This window comes from Passer montanus, unplaced genomic scaffold (assembly GCF_014805655.1).
Source record: "Passer montanus isolate IOZ18808 unplaced genomic scaffold, ASM1480565v1 scaffold56, whole genome shotgun sequence".
NCBI classification, from domain to species: Eukaryota; Metazoa; Chordata; class Aves; order Passeriformes; family Passeridae; genus Passer; species Passer montanus.
The window spans coordinates 5,149,527-5,168,971 of record NW_024370595.1 but is presented as its reverse complement, the minus strand read 5'-3'; the positions used below and the strand labels follow the sequence as shown (position 1 = coordinate 5,168,971).

General features: G+C 40.1%; 1 protein-coding gene across 1 annotated transcript in view; it reads left to right on the top strand.

Annotated features, from left to right (window-relative positions):
- Window positions 1-19,445, top strand: part of GABRA5 (gamma-aminobutyric acid type A receptor subunit alpha5) — a 56,144-nt gene that overhangs the window by 25,093 nt on the left and 11,606 nt on the right. Inside the window, exon 6 of the mRNA XM_039725752.1 lies at window positions 2,389-2,471. Coding sequence (XP_039581686.1) covers window positions 2,389-2,471 — 83 coding nt within the window. The remainder of the gene's footprint in view (window positions 1-2,388; window positions 2,472-19,445) is intronic.

The following is a 19,445-nucleotide window of genomic DNA, read 5'->3' as shown; positions in this document are numbered from 1 at the left end:
ATAGTTGATGAATGTCTACAACCTTCCTCATTACACACAAGGGTTATTTCCAGAGATGCAGGCAGCAGGATACAATTCATAGGACAGTGAGATGAAGCAGAAGGTCTTATGCATAATTTTGCACTGAATATTCCTTCACTTCCTGATTCTACACCTGTTGCCTTTGTAAGATGGATATAGACATTCCCTCCTTCGATGTTTGAAGATGACAAGTGTGCATATTAAAATGTTGTCAAGCTGCAGCTCTGACAAGACATGCCTAAACTTTGGGTAGACAAAGAGACAGGAGATGGACTGCAGTAAAGCACACTGGCTTTCTTATGGGCTCTTGGAGCAAGGTTTCTGAATTTATCAAGAAGGTTAAATTTGCAGTGCTTAACACAGAAAATAAAATGATGCATTGGAGGGATGGCAGCTTTGCTTTCAAGTGCCCATTAGAGTGATTTTTGTGAAAAAGATGTGAGTTTTGGGCAGGATACTACTAGAACCAGCTTATTAAATTCATCCACACACCACTCTTAGTAACCCTGGCTTTGCTGACTTTGGTGCCCAAAAGCAGTCTCCACTGCAGACAACTACATATCTGAGTGATCTTAAAATATCTTTTACAAAAATAAAGCTCAAGAACAGTTTTGCTTAAGTGCAGGTATCTCAGGCCTCAGTAATTTATTTTCTATGTTGTACCCTCCTGTCTGTTCTTACCAAATGGTAAATTATCTCTGTTCTGAACTGGATTTCTTTTCCTTTGACTTTCTATGGCATATTATCTTTACATTTTCTATTACTGTGTGCATTTTTGCCTTTTTCTCTCCCTGTTTCCCAGCTCATCCTCAGAATATGATCTCTAGCCAATGATACTGTTGCATTTTCTGTGCTTATTTTGCCATTTCCAGCCATTGGTACAGTTCCAGAATTTCTGTGTGTTAGCTCCAAAAGAGTGGAGCTGTTTCCCCCAGTTGACTGTCTGGGTAGCTGTAGTGCCCTGGCAAGGCATCACTGCGTTGTACTGAACTGGACTGGCTGAGCACTGTGCCATCTGTACACAGATTATTACCCTTTACAGCCCCTTTTGATAGAAGCACTTATGGCACCATAGGAAGTGATGACTATATATATAGCCAGTATATATGGCTCCATGCTGTACCGATAGGAAAGTGTACTTTTGCATGCTGGTAGTGGGGTGTTGTGGATTTCTTTGGAGGTTTTCCCTCCCCAAGCAATAGTTTGGTTAGGAATCCGGCTGCCCTCCAATAGAGCCCTGTGTCATGCCAGCACCAGGCTGTAGAGCCTTGGATGTCTCTGGGCTGTTGCCTCTGAGGTGGAATAACAGCATAAAATGAGAAAGCCATAAAGATATTCATAAAGTAAAATGAAATTTTCATCTTCACTATCCTGAGCAAGCTGTCTGTATTATGCAAATATCAAAATGGCATAAACAAAACAGACTCTCCTTGTGCTAGAAGCACGTTTTGGCTCTCCTGAGATATTTGATATATTTGATGGATTTGATATCAATATAACTGATATTGCACTGCTCAGAGGTTTACCTCAGACTATTCTTAATCATCAGCTTGATCTGCCAGTCATGCAGAACATTCATAGGAAACATCTACATTTTCCTAAGGGTTTTTTTTTCCCTACCCCTATGTCCAGTCTAGATGAAATACTTCCACATAGTGGCTGGGGAGTCCAGGACAGAATTGCTTCCCTAGGCAGTACACTGGAGAATATGGCCCTGTTGTTTTTGCCTGACAGGATGCCCAGGTAATTCACAGTGTGTTGAATCTGAAATGGACTCCAATATCATGTGCTTTCCAACAGAAGTTAACCATAGGGCTAGATAAAATGATGCATATATGTCCTTGATTTTATATATAAATTCATATATAGCTATATTAGTTATATTATATATTTCTATCTATAAATATCTATTTAATACATTTAAGTAGTTACATCTACATATAAAGTCAATGATTCTTTATGTCTGTAACAGTGCTCTTTGACCTAGGAGTCAAATTCCTAGTCCAGTTGTAGTATGTACAGGGAGCAGATAAGTATAAAGTAAACTTTATAAAGTAAATGGCAGAAACTTCATCACAGGAGTGTCTTCAAGTACTAATAAGAAAAAATGATCTTATTGGGACAGCTTACATAAATAAAATTCTGCATGTCTCAGGGTTACTAGATAATGCCTAGGGCATGCACACAGAGTGGTCCACCTGGCTTATCTCACGTTCAGTTTAACAGGGGGTTATCTGTGATTTCAGCAGGAGCAAGGAGCCGTCAGGAAAAGCATGCTTGTGTCAGCATTCATCTAATGCAGTGAGGGGCCTAAAGGAAATGCACAGGAGAAAAAAAAATTGTGTTTTCTTTTTTACTCCCCCACAGATTGACCATCTCTGCTGAATGTCCCATGCAGCTTGAAGATTTCCCCATGGATGCACATGCTTGCCCGTTAAAATTTGGAAGCTGTAAGTTCTCTTCTGGAATAAGAACTTGAAAAATACCATTTTCTGGCTTCTTATGTTCAGACATATCTTGTACAGATCTTTCACCATCCCCCCCAGCCTTCCCCTTTTAACATGGTTCTTTAGCATCCCCATTCTGCTCCCCTTGCTACCACTCTGCTGCTTCTTTCCCATGACTATGCTTTATCTGGGCCTGCTGCTTTTCACCTCACGCCTGCATTCCATGATAAACGGTGAGTTGATGGGTGATATGCCTTATATATCCACATCAAATGTAACAGCCACTGTTAGGTGGAGTTCTAGATGCAGACAGCTAAATTGATAACTTGTTTTTACATCTGGAGTAAAACAGAGCTTTCACTGCACTGATCAGATTGATGTGCAATTGTTATGGTATTTACATGAACCAGACTGCGGTACAATATCTGCATTGTACATATTAAAAGAGATCTAGAATATTAAAAGAGGAAATATCTTTCCATTTGGCTTTAATAAATCCAGTCCTGTATCCTGTTACATGATGTTTAATACACATGTATTTGTATATATGCACACGTTATTCTAAACTGTGTGCTGAACGATGATTTTTCCTCAATTCCAAGCCTCTAATCCACCACACTGCTGCCTTGCCAGAAGCTTACTTTAAAAATAACCCCAGGGAATCAGATGGTTATATTTAAAAACAAAGCTCTTAATTAAAGTACAAATGAGGATACTGCAGTAGACTTTTTTTTTTTTTTTTTTGGTAATCAAATCAGAGCTTCCAGGTGCAATCATTGTCTCTGAAGACTTTTGATAATTACCATGCAAGGCATTTTGCTAGCCCCTGAAGCCACCTAACTTCAGCATTTTGCAATGTTTTTCAGCGTATCAATTTAGAGTCACTAATCCTAGCAAGATTAAGCTTTGCCTTTATCGTCTGTATCTGCCCTGATTTAATACTGACTATACATTGTCTTCTAGTGATCATACTAAGAAGTAAAAACACTGTTTAGAGTAATTATACCACATTACCAAACTTTAGATGAACTGATTTCCTTTCCCTCTTCCAATCCAGATAGATTCTGTTTCATCCAAATAGCCACCAGTATTTTACAAAGTCACTGCAGGTTCAAGTGTGTTTATTGACTTCAGCAGCATTAATTTACAGCAAAGCCAATATAACTCTGAAGGTCCAGACACCTTTACATTCCACTTAAAAAAAATGTGTGTGCAAATCACCCGTTTAAGTCTGAACTTGAAAATGGGAAAACATCTCACAGGAGACTGCAATTATTTATATACATGGTGAACAAAAGCCACTGGAAAGAATGAATAAGATAAAGAATTTATCCTTCTTGGTATTACATATTGTTTATCAATAGATGAAGTTACATTAGTTGATTTCTAGTCTAGACTAGAAAACTGATACGTTGTATAGTTTCATGAAATCTTGCAAAATATGTAATACTAAAACATACATATTTAAACAAAGAGCCTGATGCAGCAGAGATCTGAAGCTCAACCTTAAAGTTAAATGGATGTTTCCATGTATTAGTAGATTAGATGCAGTAAGGTACAGGTTGTAACTCTCCACGTAGTAAGACCAAAAAAAAAAAAAACTATCCCAATCAAACATGCGCATGAGATAACATTACAAGATAAGCTACATATGCTTAGAAGGAGTGCCCAGTAATCTGTCTGAATGTAATTATATGTCCTGCTAGTGCCAATTGTGTTACATGTTAATCACCTCTTAGCACACAGGTAATTTTAATCTGTGTCAAAGCCAGCACTAAGGATTTATATTTTAGGCCTGTGAGGCGTGAATAGAGTTTTAGTTTATGATCCTTGCCATGCTCAGAATAAAATACATTTATACCTTATAAGTTTATAAGGTATTAAAAGTAATCTTTAAGTTCTTTCACAATGTGTAGACATGGAACCATTTCGTCTGTCTAGCCATACCACTGGCTTCTGCAAAAAGTAAATATAGAGGGATAGTCTATAGACAGTCTTTCAGCCTTGAGAATATCTGTATTACTGATCTGACAGCTCCCTTGTAATTTATTGGGATTTCATATGCATATGTTTGTACAAGTAGCAGCCAGTAAGTCTTGAGTTTATTGAACTAGCCCAAGTATATTTTAGGAGAGGACAATATTTATTCCATATTTACAGCAGTATGGGTTTGCATTGAGTCACCTGCAGACTTGCAGCAAGACAAAGCCTACAGGGCAATATGATACATAAGCACATACCCTTTCTGCTTTAGCTTTCCTCACCATCCTTCCCTACAGGCTTTCTTTTTTTAACGGTCTTCTTTCCAAAAAGATTTTTGAGAAGCCTCAAGGAATAGCATCAAAGTAAATGTTAAACACATTATCAATTGAGCTGGGAGGGTGGAAAAGAAACTGGTGCTAACCAGTCCGAGGATGAAGAGAGCAGGGCAGCGAAATGAAAGAGCTGGGGTACAGCAGATCAGTGGCAGAAAGGATGCTGAGAAGTGATCAGTGTTGCAGCAGAGGCAGGAGCAGGTTATTCATTTTCTGGCTTTATGAGCGTTCACTATGTTTGCTATAATTCAGCAGGCAAAAGGCAAAAAGTACTTGATGTTTTCTTCATTGTGAAAGAGAAGGAAAATTAATCTTTCTCAAATAAAGGTAAATGCTGAATTCTTATGTTGTATTTGACTGATTTCTTGCTAAATTAGAATTGTGGGAGATTTTATGTGCCTAGGAAATATGACATGTAGCAATAGAATATTTTTTAGAAATAATAAGAAGCCCAGTCAAATACACAAAATATGATATGAAGTTACCTGTGCATGCCACCAGCCTAGGTACCTGTGGGGCAGTTCAAATGCCCACTACAGAAGTGGTATGCTTTAGCACTCTGTGGTGTGGTGTGAAAAGGAGGGAAGTTCAGGGACAGCTCCTAATGAAATAAACAGAGCAGGTTTTAGTTGTCCTTTAGTTGTCCTTCTCTTCTTAAGTACAGCTCCCTGCTGCTCCAGGATGGCAATATCAGGTGGTTCTGCTTCAGGAGTACATGTAAACAGGTACTTTTCTTGTGGGATTGCATCCCTGCTGGGGGTCAGAACACCTGTAGAGATTATCCTGCAGAAGTTTCATTTAGAGAGAACTGGTGATGATGCATGAGCATAGGCTCAGAGATCTCTGCACACTGAATCTAGGGTGCTTGATGGGGATTGCTGTGACAGTCTGTTAATTACCTCATGGTAGCATGGGAAGGGTGCTCGTTCCTTCCATGGCCAAATTAAAATAACTTTCTGTTGCAATTGCAGTGCTGACCTGTACTCTAAATAACTTTGCTGGTAAAAGAGGATGTAATGAAAATTCCTGATGCCAGAAGCAGTTTCACTAGGAGCACCTTAACCCAAGAAATTTGATCTCAACCTCAGGCTATTTCTGGTGTGGGGAGGGAGAATTAGATGAAATAGCAAGGACATTAAAGCTTCCTAGCTTTAATGTTTCGTCTCTTCCACTGACAGTCCCTAAGAATACATTAAGAGTATAATTTAGTACAGTTTCCAAACGCCCATGTGTCACCAGGTAGGTAAGCATCATTATCTCTAGTGCAGCTGAAACAGAGAAGTTAATTGACTTTCCGTAAGGTCATGCAGCAAATCAATGTCAGAAAAAGGATTAGACTCAACGTCTTTGGTTGGAGAGGCAGATGTCTAATCCACTAGACCATGAAGGCCTCTGCCCAGGCAACTGACTTAACTCCTAAATCTCATTTTACTCCTGTGTTAATTATATTGGTGTTACCTTGCTCACAGGGTTGCCCTGAAGATGAATTAGTTAATTGCTGTTAATTGGTGCTTTGACAATATTGAATACTGTAAGATGGGGTCTATTTATGACAACTGTCTCTTGAAGACACCGTGCCTGAGTACGTGGAGTTACCAGATCTTATAGACAAATACATGAAGCAGCTGTCCACTAGCCACTCAGCAGCAAACCCCCCCACCATACTATTTTTAGAGTAAGTAGAGAGTTTAATGAATATTCTGAAAGTAATGAGCTCCCCAAGCTCATGAGCACAGGGAAAAGAGGACCTGTGTTGATTCCTGTTAAGTCGGCCATGAAGGTGGCCAAGGTTGATTGCTGTTGATCAACAAGCGAGCTTTCCAGCTGTTGGTAAGGGAACAATTTGTAGTGTCTGGAGATAGTAGCTACTGTAGTTTATGTATATCTTCCTTTTTAACACCTCAAACTAAGTCACAGTTTGACTTTTGATAAAGGAAAGTGCACAGGCTAGTTCTGTAGCTGGAGGTATGCTCAAATTATTTTCCTCTAATGAGCGTGGTGAAGTCAGAGTAATGAGGAGACAGTAACTTCACCAGTATCCCAGATTTTATTGCAACACTTGAACATTAAAGCACTCACTGTTCACAAATTATCCATTTCTTGTAGCCACTTAGAATTTTTTTTAAAAAGGTATTTTAAGAAAATTTCCCTTATATTTTCTTATAGTCCAGAGAAGACACTGAGGTGAAGGCACCTACAGGGTTTTTTCTTGATTTTGTACTTTTCCCAATTAGCACCTGCAAGAGCTGCAGGAAAACTGCAAGTATGAAGGGACTACTTGAAAACAGTGTCCTTCTAAACAGACTTTAATTCTGATTTAGTAAAATATGATAAATAATGTATTTGGCCTCTCAAAACCTGTGTGTAAAAGTCTTGTATAAGAATATAATTAAATGAATAATAAATAAAGAAAATGTTAATTTTAAGAGACTTTGAAAAGTGGAAATGGCTCTTAGGAGGCTTTTCTTAGGTTGCTCTCAGGGACAGCTGGAACTGCAGTCTCATATGAGATGCAGAGCTTTTCTGCTACTTGTCCCTACAGATGGACAGAAGAGGCTCCTTGAATTTATTCCTGAGAGCAGAGACAGTCAGCACAGCTTGTTGACTCTGCTGGGATGTATTAGTGCCTGCGCTGTGAAAGGACACGTGGAGAGAGCCAGGGCAGACCTCTGTGAAATGCTGAGCAGCCAAGTTCAAGACTAAGTTGTGATTTTGCAATTTGAGGCAGAAGTCAGCTAATGGATAGGTTTGGTGGTGTTCTGCTCACTAAGGTAATATCTTCTGTTACATTTTCCTAAGGTTTATCACTGCTTCCTTAGACACCTCCATTGCAATGGATATTGAATTACTAAAATCAGGTGAAGTTAGGTGAATACTAAAACTAAATATTTCTAAGACATTTGATATATTTTTCTTATCTCTCTTTCAACTCTATATTACCCTCAGCTACCAACCACCTCTTTAGTTATCATACTTTTCCCCTTATTTTTAGCTGTTTAGAAGCTAGAACATCAGACACAATGAAAGACTTGCTTGTGGCAGCATCAAACTTGTGTTTGTCTAGGCAGTCTAGTCAACTGTGTTGGACCACTGTTGTAGTTCTACTTAAGTATAGGAAGCTAGTAAAGCACAGGCATGTAGCCTGAACTAATTTTCTGTGGAAGCTTTAGAATGAACGGAGGGGGTGGACATCACATAATGGCATTGCTGTTATTTGCTTTTATTTTCCTTGATGATGACTTGTCATGGGGCTGTGTTGTTTAAAAAAATTAAATCTTTTAATGCAGAATGAGCACAGGGATTTGGCTCATATCAAAAGCCTTGTATTGACAGCAAAGCTCTAGAGAATGGATGGGATGGATCTGTGACAATTTCGGATAGAAAAATATGCTCCAGTTAGTTATCTAGAGTCCCTCTAAGGCCATTGAAAGGAAATAAGTACTTCTGCAATGAGGTTCATTAGAATTACTTTTGATATATGTCTAAGGATGAGATGAATCATATTTTAGAAGTTCCTATTTTTCTGCAGCGCTATCTCATGTAGGTAAGTGTATTATACCCTAGTCAGAGCAGCTCAGAAGTCCATTTCTCTCTGCATTGCTAGCTCAGAAATACAAAACCATACTTTGTTCAGAAGAAACAGTCACTGCTGTAGATTAGTTAGGTGTTACATTATATTGATGGTGAGTTTTTGTATCTCTCCTAATGACTATTTCAGCTATTCCTGCTGGAAGTCCCATTTTTCAAAGGATCTCAATGAGATAGTCAGTAGGGCTTTTCAGTATAGGAAAAACTTAACCACTTCCTCAAGCATCTTGTATGAGCTGTGCTGTTTCTTCTGCATTGAGTGTAGTAGGTTAGAACAGCAGACATTTAAGCCTTCTCACAGGTTTTGCATCATAGCCTACAGTCATATGTATATGTATGTATAGCAATATGGCTTCTTTAATCCAGCATTTTGGGCAGTTAGGTTGCACAGTCAAGGTGGAGCAATGTAGCCCAGAACATCCAAAGGGCAGGAAATTCATCAAGAATGGTATGTAAAAGATACTGTAATATTCAAGTATTCTGGAGATGTAAGAAGATTTCTTAACAGGAATCTACTTAGAAATTAAAACACAGGGTTCTGGGCCTGGACCATGTGGTGTCTGTAGCAGCTGTTGTTGTAGGACCCCAGTGTGCATAACTTGCAAATGAGTATGACCATAATTTACCACTTGTCTGGCAGGTTTGCCATAGAAGTGTACCTTTTAGTTTGACAAAAGGGAAAAGGGCTCCCTAAAATGATCAGTCAGTTTTACTTCACCCATTGTAGGAACATACATCCAGGACTTCCTTGAAATGGCTGAAAAAACTGTAGTATATCCTTCAAGCACTTGCAGTATCTGTTACTATTTAACTTTTCAAAGGCTTTGACATATATAAAGGGTTAATGTATGTCTGCACTGAGATAATTCTTAAAATACATTAAAATGGCAGCCCAGCGCTTGGCTGTGTGATGGCTTTCCTGCGGAACAGTGCCCAGCTCTGGGTGAGTCAGCTCCTACTTCTGGTCACCTGCTGCGTAGAAACCAGTGAGTTTTTCCCTCTTAGCTTCATAACGAAAGGGAGGTCAGAAAGAAAAAAAGACAAAAACTGTTGCCTTCCCCATGTCTTGCAGCCAGCACTGATCCTAGGCTGCAAACTCTGCTGACGTGCAGTGGCCGAGGGCTTGGCTCCCTACCAGCTGAGAGCGGTGTCCATGCAGGAAGGATCATCCTTAACAAAGCCCCTTTCTTTGGATCAGCTTCCTGTGGGGTGCCGGCAGCAGCTTTTGTAGCAGCTGCAAAGAGCCCCTTGAGCAGCCAGCACTGAAAGGCTGCACTCTGCCTGCCCTGGGAGCACCTCATCATGAGGTGGCTCACATACTCAGACTCTTTGGGGAAGAAAAGCTCAACTGCTGGCGGTTTTGAGCTCAAGGAAACAAAAGTTCAGGCAGGGATAGTGGTTGGTGTGGAGGTACTCAGCAGTGGTGTTTTTGTCTCACGTGGCAGAGGTCTAGACAGGATTGTGGTGGGGCCGCGTGGAGATCCAGAGTGCTTTGCTAATGGTACAAACATCAGCACGCGTTCCCACTTTGGAGGTTACAGCCCAAACTTAAAGGCTACACAAATGCCTGATTACAGGGAATCAATATAAGTTATCAGCAATAGAAAACGACACACAGAAACTGTGCTTAATATGCTTAAGCTTTCAAATGGCCTTTGGGTGCAAACCTGCAAAGACACTGCTGGTCTCATAATGCCCCAGAAGGCAGCGCCAGGCTTGCAGCTGCCAGCCGTGGATCATGGGTCTATACCACTGGTAAATGGGATATTAATTCTAAATGTGACAAATGGGTAGATACTGCTCCACTGCTTTACAAGCCAGGTTTTTAATGTCTCTTATTTTCTAAGGTGGCTGTTTCCATGGCTTGTAAGCATTTCATAAACATTTCTGGAATCATTCTCATGATCCCCTTGTGAGGTTGGTAGGTCTCTGCTGCCTGCATTTTGCAGGTGGGCATAAAGGAAGCAAAGAGCAATTACAGTCTCTTCTGTGCAAAGATAGAGTGGTTCATTACTTGCTTTTATTGCCTCTGTCGTTATGGGTCCCTAGGTTCAATTAGAGCCTCCCAGTGCTACTGCAGTACATTAATGACAAAATTACTTGCCTAGGGTTTTTGGGGAAGGAAAAAAGCTGTAAGACACTGCTCAAACTTGGATTTCAGTTTCTAGTCTGGCAGCTCCTTTATGACACCTGAGTCTCTGGTGGACCAGGAAGTCCTCCACCTAAATTGCTGGAACCTCATTAGCTTCTTCTCCTGCACAGAGAGCCAAGCCAGTCCAAGCTGTCATCCAGTGCTGCTGCAGTCCCAGCCCAGCAAGCTTCTTCAAAGGAAGCAGTTGTTTCATGTTGTCCCCCATGAAGAAATGAAAAGGAAAGAGAACCGTGAGGAAGGAAAGCCTGATAAGCTTTCTGGTTTTTTTTCCCCTTCACCATTATTGCCACTGAAAGTCTCCTCACAGCCAGCCTGTGCTAAGAGCCAGCCATTTTGCTGAAAACATCCCAGAGCTAAATATGCCAGCAAAGCTGGGATTCCTCTCTCCTAAATTTATATTTTTGTAGGGTAAATATATACAGCTGAGCTGATTGCTCCCGCGGTCTTAGGGGAGAGAAGTAGATATTTTTAGGCTCAGGTTAATCTCCTCCTAAAATAGGTCAGCTGATGCCTGTAAATAAGGAGATGTTTTATATATACACAGAGAAAATGAGATCGTGAGCCCCTTTGGATCTGGGTCTCCAGGGGGACTGGGAGGGGACAGTTCCCAAAGAGAGGATGTGTGCCTCAGTACTCTAGGAGAGAGCAAGTGGAATGGCAGTGCCCCTGGTCAGCTCGCCTCAGAGAGGCTCCTTGTATCCATCACTGGGGCTGGGCACTTTGTAATGACAGCCTCAGGAGATTTTATCCCCTTCTCTGAAATACAGGGCTGCACTGTGCCCCAGAGCAGAGGTCTATAATCCATCTTTGGAGGTTTAGATCACTGCACCTTTGGCGTAGGGAATAAGTTCTTGTGATTGCAATTTCAAGGTAGTATTAAAGTGTTTGAATAATAATATTTCAGCCTGCTCTTTCTGCATACCTATTGATTACACATTCGCACAGTGTTATTAATGTAGCAGTCCTTCTGAGATTTGTAAATGTCTTCATTAAGGGATAGGATTCAGAAACAGAGGTATATATTTAGCTGTGCAAGTAGTTCCAATCACTCTCAGCTGGTTTCAGGCCATACAGATTTATAAGTAAGGGTGTTTTGAATGGTAAGCTCAGCAGATACACTATGATGGTTGAGTCCCTGATGCCACTTAAGTGGGTGAGAAGAATATCTGTAGATTACAGTGAGGTTACAGTTTCATTCTGTGATGTTACATGTGGCAAAAAGTACCATGTTTGTGAAGGCGCCCTCCACAACAAGATCAATTGGAGTATTTCCTAAAATGCACTCTGCATTTCTCAAAAGAAACTCCAGTGACACTCCTGCAGAGCAGCTCACGTTAGCTTTGCTGTTATTAAGTGGCACCTTGCAAAAGAAGGGGACCACTGCAATTAAGATTAAGCAAAGGTGCTTAATCTTTTTAAAGGTAGTATGCAAAGTGAGTAATGGTATCTGCCACACTTTGGAGGATACTTTTGTTTGCCGTGCAAAAAGTAAATTAAATGTCTTAACATCATCCTCATAACTATGCTGCTTTTCCTAATGCAGCAGCTAATATAAGTGCCTAATATTGTGATGGTAAATTCAAAGTTCATTAAGTGTTAGTACAGCATTCAAACTGGCTGGCTGGTGTGGAATTACCACATGTATGGCCTAGAACGACCAACATAAGGTCAGAAATGTTCCTAGGACATTTAGCATTTAAAATATCATCCTAGCACATCCTACTGTTCTGTTTCTCTAGTTCTCTTACAGTGGATATTTATGTCAGCCATAAAAGGGAAGAAGGATCAGAGGCTGGCACACCAGATTTTGACAAGTTCCATATGAAAAGAAGTTGTGTAGCCACCATTAAATGTGATGTAAAATCAATTCTCAGGTTAGTTCTAGCCTGAGACAGCTGCCACTAAACCTGAAAATAAAGAAAGAGGTTGTGTTAAAACTACCAACTGCAGTGAGAGGAAGAAACAGTAAGAGGCAAAAGAAGGAAGGCATGATGCTCCCTAACATCAGCTCTCAGATGGAAGTAGGAATGCTGGGGAATGACCTGGTGCTGCTGGTGCCTTGGAGCACTGGATGTGTAACATCCCCACAGCACACCCTCTTTAGACACCTCTTTCAGTCAGTGTGTGGCAGGAGTCCCACATCACGAGTGGCAGAGACCAGTTGTCTACACCTACACGTTTGTTTGCTGTTGGCATGCTCCAGGCTGCACCATGGAAAAAAGTTTTCTTTGCTGTTTTTTTCTTCCTCCTTTTCTTAGTAGAGCCTTGAGAACCTGCAATCCCGAGGCACACAGCTCAGTTCAGTGTGCCATGTCTGGGTTTTGCTGCCTATGTGTCAGATTTCACAGCAAGTAGTCACTCCCAGTTGCAATCCCAGAGCCTGGGAAATAGATGCATCCCTCTTATTGCTCCCTCGTGGTATGGGTGAGCATGATGGGGCAAGAAAGAGCTGCTGTCACTGGTGATCGTGATCATTCTTGGGAGACTTTCTGTGTTACTCTGCACAGCTCTGAGCTCAGGGCTCTTCTTAAAGACTGCAACTGTATCCTGTGAAGGCGCTATGCCTGACTGAATTCTTGGGATGACACTGTTCATTAGTATTTGTGTTACATCCATCATCAGTGTGACTGTGATTTAGTGTACCAACTTGAAAACAGTCAATTTATTGTATTAAAGAAGTCAGCAGATTTGCCTATGCTAATTATGAATCCAGCCTCCAAAATCACAGTTGCTTTCCGTTTGGGTTTTTTCCTTTGCTTTATATTTTTGACCTCAAAGTCGGATCACATTTAGACTTTTCTCCCATTAACTGGAACTTCTAAAATTACACAGGACCTTCCACCTGATTTCTTTCTTTGAAAAGCCAAAGAAAATGGCTTTTTCAAAACTATGTGTCTCAAAATGAATTTGACAGCCATCTCCAGTTCTGTATTCACCACCTTGTGGGTACACTCTGTCCATTTCTTTTCCAAGCCAAATTTCTATTCCCACCTTTTTCTGAAGTGACTTGTAAATAATATTCTGAAAGAAAATAATTTTGATCTAACTTAGAGCTTTATTTTTTTTAGCAATGATCAGTAGAGTATATTAGTGTTGCTTAGTAATGAAGTCTCTTGAGACCTGTCTGGCACATTTTTCAGAACATCCTATACTATTCCCTGCAGAATGTGACAACAAGATCAAATAAAACTGTGTCAGGAAAACATATAGAATATCACTTATATTTCCAAATTTTATTTTTATTTTAATTTCAGGAAGGACAGGAATGAACATTTCAGTATGACTGGACTTCCTACTGCCTATTTAACAGCCAGTGGTGTCCTATAATTTTTCATGAATATGTTCATGAGTTTCATCAGTTGTCATGTATAATTTCCTCCTTGAATGTCCTCTATTGTCACAATGATACTATGTCATTCCAAAAATGTTTCCTTCTGGGCATTTAATTTTTACTCACATCTGGAACCATTCTGAGTGCATGGCAGAATGTCCTCTATTGTCACAATGATACTATGTCATTCCAAAAATGTTTTCTTCTGGGCATTTAATTTTTACTCATTTAATCTGGAACCATTCTGAGTGCATGGCCAATCTGAGCTTCCCAGTGCAAGAAGAATAGAGACTTTGTGGAGAGAATCCTGTGCAGGACTACAGCAATTATTGAAAGGCTAGGGCATCTTTGCTGTGGGGGGAGACTGAGATCTTGAACTGTTCAGTATGGAGAAGGGAAGGCTCAGAGGGTCCTAGTACATCTGTATAAACTGCAGGGACTGGGGAATGAGAGATGAAGAAGAGGGAACTGGGTGTTGCTCAGTAGTACCCACTGGCAGAATAAGGGTCAGTGGTAATTAAAAAACATTACATTTCATCTAAACAGAAGAAAACATACTTTTACTGTGGGAGTGGCTGAACACTGGAACAGGGTGTAGAGAGAGATTGGCAGTTGGCTACAGAGATTTGAATATCGTGGAGATATTAAAAACCTGACTGGACATGGTGCTGGAAAAAATGCTTTTGGTGTCCCTGCTTGAGCAGGGTGTGGGACCATATGATTACCAGAGGTATCCACCAGTCCCTGCTGTCCTGTGACTCTGTGTTACACGAATTTGTTGTCCCGTCTATTTGTACACATTACACTTCTTGTCTGTGATGTATTCAAAATCATGCATGCTGTTTATCTGTATGCTGTAAACTCATGCCAGTTTAAATTACCAGTATTAATTTTAATGATTTCAGGCACCTAAAGTAATTCCCATAACCCTAAAATTCTTGCAAGAACATCAGAATTCATCACACTATGGCAAAGTCTTTATTTTAGGCTCTTAATCATTTAATAAGTGAATATATTTCTCTTAGTATTTGTATTCCTATTTTACATTAAAATTTATTTTTATAAAAAGCTATTTCCCCCAAGACCTAGACCATGCATATTAGTACCATGTCTTGTTATTGTTATTTTTAAAAGTATATTTTTACTAGATTTGTTTTCCATTTGCTCTTCCTATAGAATTATCTAATTTGTACATCGAGTCATTCTTATAAAGTCATTTTAATGGGAAATTCCAATTATGGAGCTCAAATCTGGCCTGAGTCACATAGGCACAACTGTTGACAGATGCTTTGTAATGGGCTACAAAGTATTTGTGCACAAACCACAAGAAATCCAGCCTGACTCTTAGAATTCAAGCTGGTACACGATGGCTTAGTAGCAGCGCTGTTTTGTAGCCTGCAGGAGTCTGGGAGACTGTAAATCTGGATCACTAGTGAGTTATATAACAGCCTCTAAGTGAGTCAAATACATTAATGGTTAGATAAGATAGATATTTGTATGTGAATTCAGATTGTAATTAGAGTTTCTAAAAAAGCTGAAAATTTATGCACATCTTCCCCAATCAACAGGCTTTGGCAGGGATTAGCAATACTCCCAAGATTAGGCAGTCTGACAATCCTTGTGGCATGTACTGAAAGTCACGATAATGAAGGCTTAGAATGTAACTGCACAATTGGAATGAATAAAATAGAAAACAAATCAGAAGTCATCTTTTTACAATATCTCTTTAAGTTAATTCAGCATCCAACTAGCACAATTCTGAAAGTTCCAGCCATGGCTTATGGATAAATGGTCTTTAATTGTGGAACGTACCTCAAACATGCTGGGTGGGCATCCAAACATGCTGCACAGGCTGCCTTAACTTAACGATGCAGGCACTGCTTTATGTTTCCTATGAGACCTGTCAAAGGATTTAGGGAGTGTTTTGGAGAGGGATTCTTTGTTTCTCAATTATTTTATGCCCTATAATGCAGGAATGAAAACTTATTAGTAGATATCAGTAGTGATTTTTTTTCTCAGGAATTGCAGCTTTAAAAAGTCAGTCCTAGAAATATGTCTGGGTCACATAGACTCAAAGTTTGGAGATGCCAAGAAATACTCTTCCCCACCGCCACTTTTTTTTTTTTTCCCCTCCTGGAGTTTCTTTCAAATATGGAGGAGAGAGAAAAGCAAGAAGGAGAGTGTCTGTCAGAAGCCATCACTACCCTGTGTTGGGGGCACTGGCAGGAGAAAACTCCCTGCTTGTGAGTTGCTTTTTGAATGGAAGGGAGAATTCTGCACTGCTCACACTGTTTCATTTGCAAATGAAAACAGGGCTATCCTCAATGCCGAGGCAAATGCCTGGGATCCTCCAGATCTTACCCACTTACTGTTGTGCTTTGCTAGACTTTTTCTTAATGTAATTCCACTCTGGTTGTGGTCTCTCCCCTGCCCACTGTTCACTGGCATAAGACCATGTCTGGCTTTCCTTGCCAGCCATACAGGAGCAGGGAAAGTGTGGGAGAAGAGCAAGGGACACCTTTACCGTTTTTATATTGTGTGGTGTATGTTGGATGCTAGAATGTAGAAAAACAGATCTGCTTGTCAATAAATATATGAGAGAAGATATTATTTCTTTCATCATTCTGGTAGGTGATAAGCCTGCAGTCATTTATCAACTGTCCAGTAGAAATAAATGTCTGTTGTCATTTTCTCACATTTAATAACATTATACTTGTTTGTAATTTTAGCTGTTCATCTGAACTGCAACCTTTTTTTTTCTTTTCTTTTTCAAAGAAGTGAGCATAGAAGAGAAAGGATACTTTAATGAGACTTCCTCCTTTCTTTGACAAGAGAACAAAATTACTGTAAAGAACACAAGATTAATTAGTTGGATTCAGAAATCCAGAAGATATGCCCTTGCTTAAAGTAGAATAAACACCAAGCAGTCTCACTTGGATTTGCAGTGGCTTTGAAGTTGAGTTTGCTTTTGCAAAACTACCAGCATCATCTTCTCAGCTTGCTATTCCAGAGCTGCAGCTACATTTTCCTATCATCCTCTTGGAGACATACCCACCCTGTGTGTAACATAAAGGAGATTATATATTTCCATATTTCCTTTTGTTGGTACACTTTTCTCATATCTAAACAGCAAGACCTGAAGTTGTTCAGTGCTCCAGCAAGCAAGGCTAGTAAGCAACCTACAGGAAACTTTGCTTAAGTGGAAGAGTGTCTTTACAAAATTTGGTATGACAGTGAATAATACTGTGTCTCCATTAGTACTTCTACCCCGACAGCAAAATAACATCATTCTCTACTTCACCCACAGTTTCAGCTTTCAATATGACCATGCCTGATTGTACTGCAGGGGTTATCAGCTGCAGAGCTGGAGCTTCTGGTTGTCAGGTGTGGGATAATTGGAGTTTGAGGATTCTGTGAAGATATGGCATAACATTTGCAGGAGGAAGACAGCTACCTGCTAAAAGTACACAGGCTTATCCCTCTGGAGGTTTATCTAGATGACCAGAAAAGAGATGGTCAGTTGCCACACCAAGGAGCAGGGGGTGGCTTTTTCCTGTCAGAATTTGATGTGTAGTAAGGAAAGTTGGCACAAAGTCAAAAATCTTATATTAGAGCTTCTTAAAACACAAACCATGTTTTATTATATTTGCATGGAAGATAGATGATCATCTAATATATATGCTCCATCACAACAGAATATATCTAGGTTGGGGTAAATTCATGCTATTCCTAATGTGACAGACTTCTCCTGAGGAGGTAAAATCACTGCAGGTTGGTAAATGCTCTCACTTCCCACCAACTGGCCTGGGATTGGCACTCCCCTTCCCTGACATGGTTTCAAAAGAAAACTGCCTCATGAAGTAATGGTTAGGCATACCTGTGGGATCTTGAGTTTTGGCACGTTGTGGCCTCTCTCTGTGTTTCAGGTATTTTACAAGAGGAGCTGTTGGACTCCTGCAGCATAGGAGCCCCCAACTCTGTTCCACTGCACATGTTTAGCACCCAGTAAAAGTTGCAGTTCACAGCAGAGGTGTTGAATTATTTTTGGACTCCCCTGCCCCACAGGCCAGGCAGAGGAGAGAACCAAAGCATCTGAATTCTTGTTAAAACTTACAGGCCTAAATTCCTGTGTGATTGCAATTTCAGTGAATTTGGTTACAGTACTCGCATTGGGAAGCATCTAGTCAGGATGAATTAATGTATATCATCATGAGAAAACAAGGAAAAACCCAATTATCCTGGTTGTTGGGATCATCAGAGACAGAGAAGTGCTGAGTTGGGATACATCTAGATCATCCCAGAAAAAAAAAAAAAAAGAAAAAAAAGTCCAGTGCTGTTGTTAGGAACTTATTTTTTTTGCATAGGAAGTAACAACATAGGTAAAAATCAAATTTTCTGACAATCCCAAATCTACCTAAACATATCCTACATTCCCTGGGCAGCCCATGAACAACATATACCATATACCATTTTAGAAATGGAGGATTTTCTGCGTTACTTCTTTTAAATGGACCCATTTCCTCCCACTTGTCTTCTCCAGATCCGGCTATGAAATTATTTACAGTACATTGTGAACTTGTAATCATCTTAGAGATAGTAAAGTATATCAGCTCTAAAGGGAAGGTGAAATTCCATGACTTTTTGTGATGCAAATATTTTGAAATAGGGAAGACATTCCTTCTTAGCCTTTCAAAGTAGATTACGACATGTAATTACAGTAATTTTACTGCAGAACTACAAATACAAGCATAAGGAAGGCAGGTGGGCAGTCCTGCATGGCTAACAAAGGATGAAAAATTTGTAGATTCTCAACTTCCAAACCTAGGATCAGCTCCAGCCCTGGATATAGCAGCAACTGTCAGATAAGTGACAAAAAATTATTTCAAATTATCAATGTCTTCCAAATGACAGTAGTTCATAATTTATTTTTTTTTTCTTCAGAAGGTTATCTACTGTATAATTACTCGTCTTCCACACAATTAGAAAATTCTGCCCTGCTCTTCATCTGAATCTGCCTGGAACCATCTTTCAGGCACCTTTTGTGATTAGTCCAAGAGATTCACCCTGGTTTCAGGTTTCTGTATGCAAGTGTCTATACTCAGAGCTTGAGCTACATCTCAGCTTTTTGTCAGTGAGCTGAATAAGCTGAGCTGCTTGAGTTTCAAATCATGACTTATTTTCCAGTCCATGGAGGTACTTGTAACCTTCTTTTGACCTCTCTCCCCTTCTCTGTCTTCATCATTTCTATAACTTTTCTGTGGTGTGGATGAAGAGCCATAAACAGTCAGGACAAAGGTGTATTGAGCCCTGCCTCCCACATCCGACACAGTAACATTGATAAAAGTGCAAAGAAGGTGCTGCTTTCTTCCCTGCTACCTGGTCGAGCATTCAAGTGAAGTTCATTGTGCTACACATGTGCTCTTAGCCTGAACTGGGATTGCTTCCCATTTTCTGCTGGACATTCCTGGTTTTATGGATCCAGGGATCACCTTACCATATTTCTTGCCCTTGCAGTGCCTCAGAAGCTCACATTGACTCACTGCCTATGACCCAATGCCTGTGAATTTTTTTGTAAGTCCTTCATGGAGCTG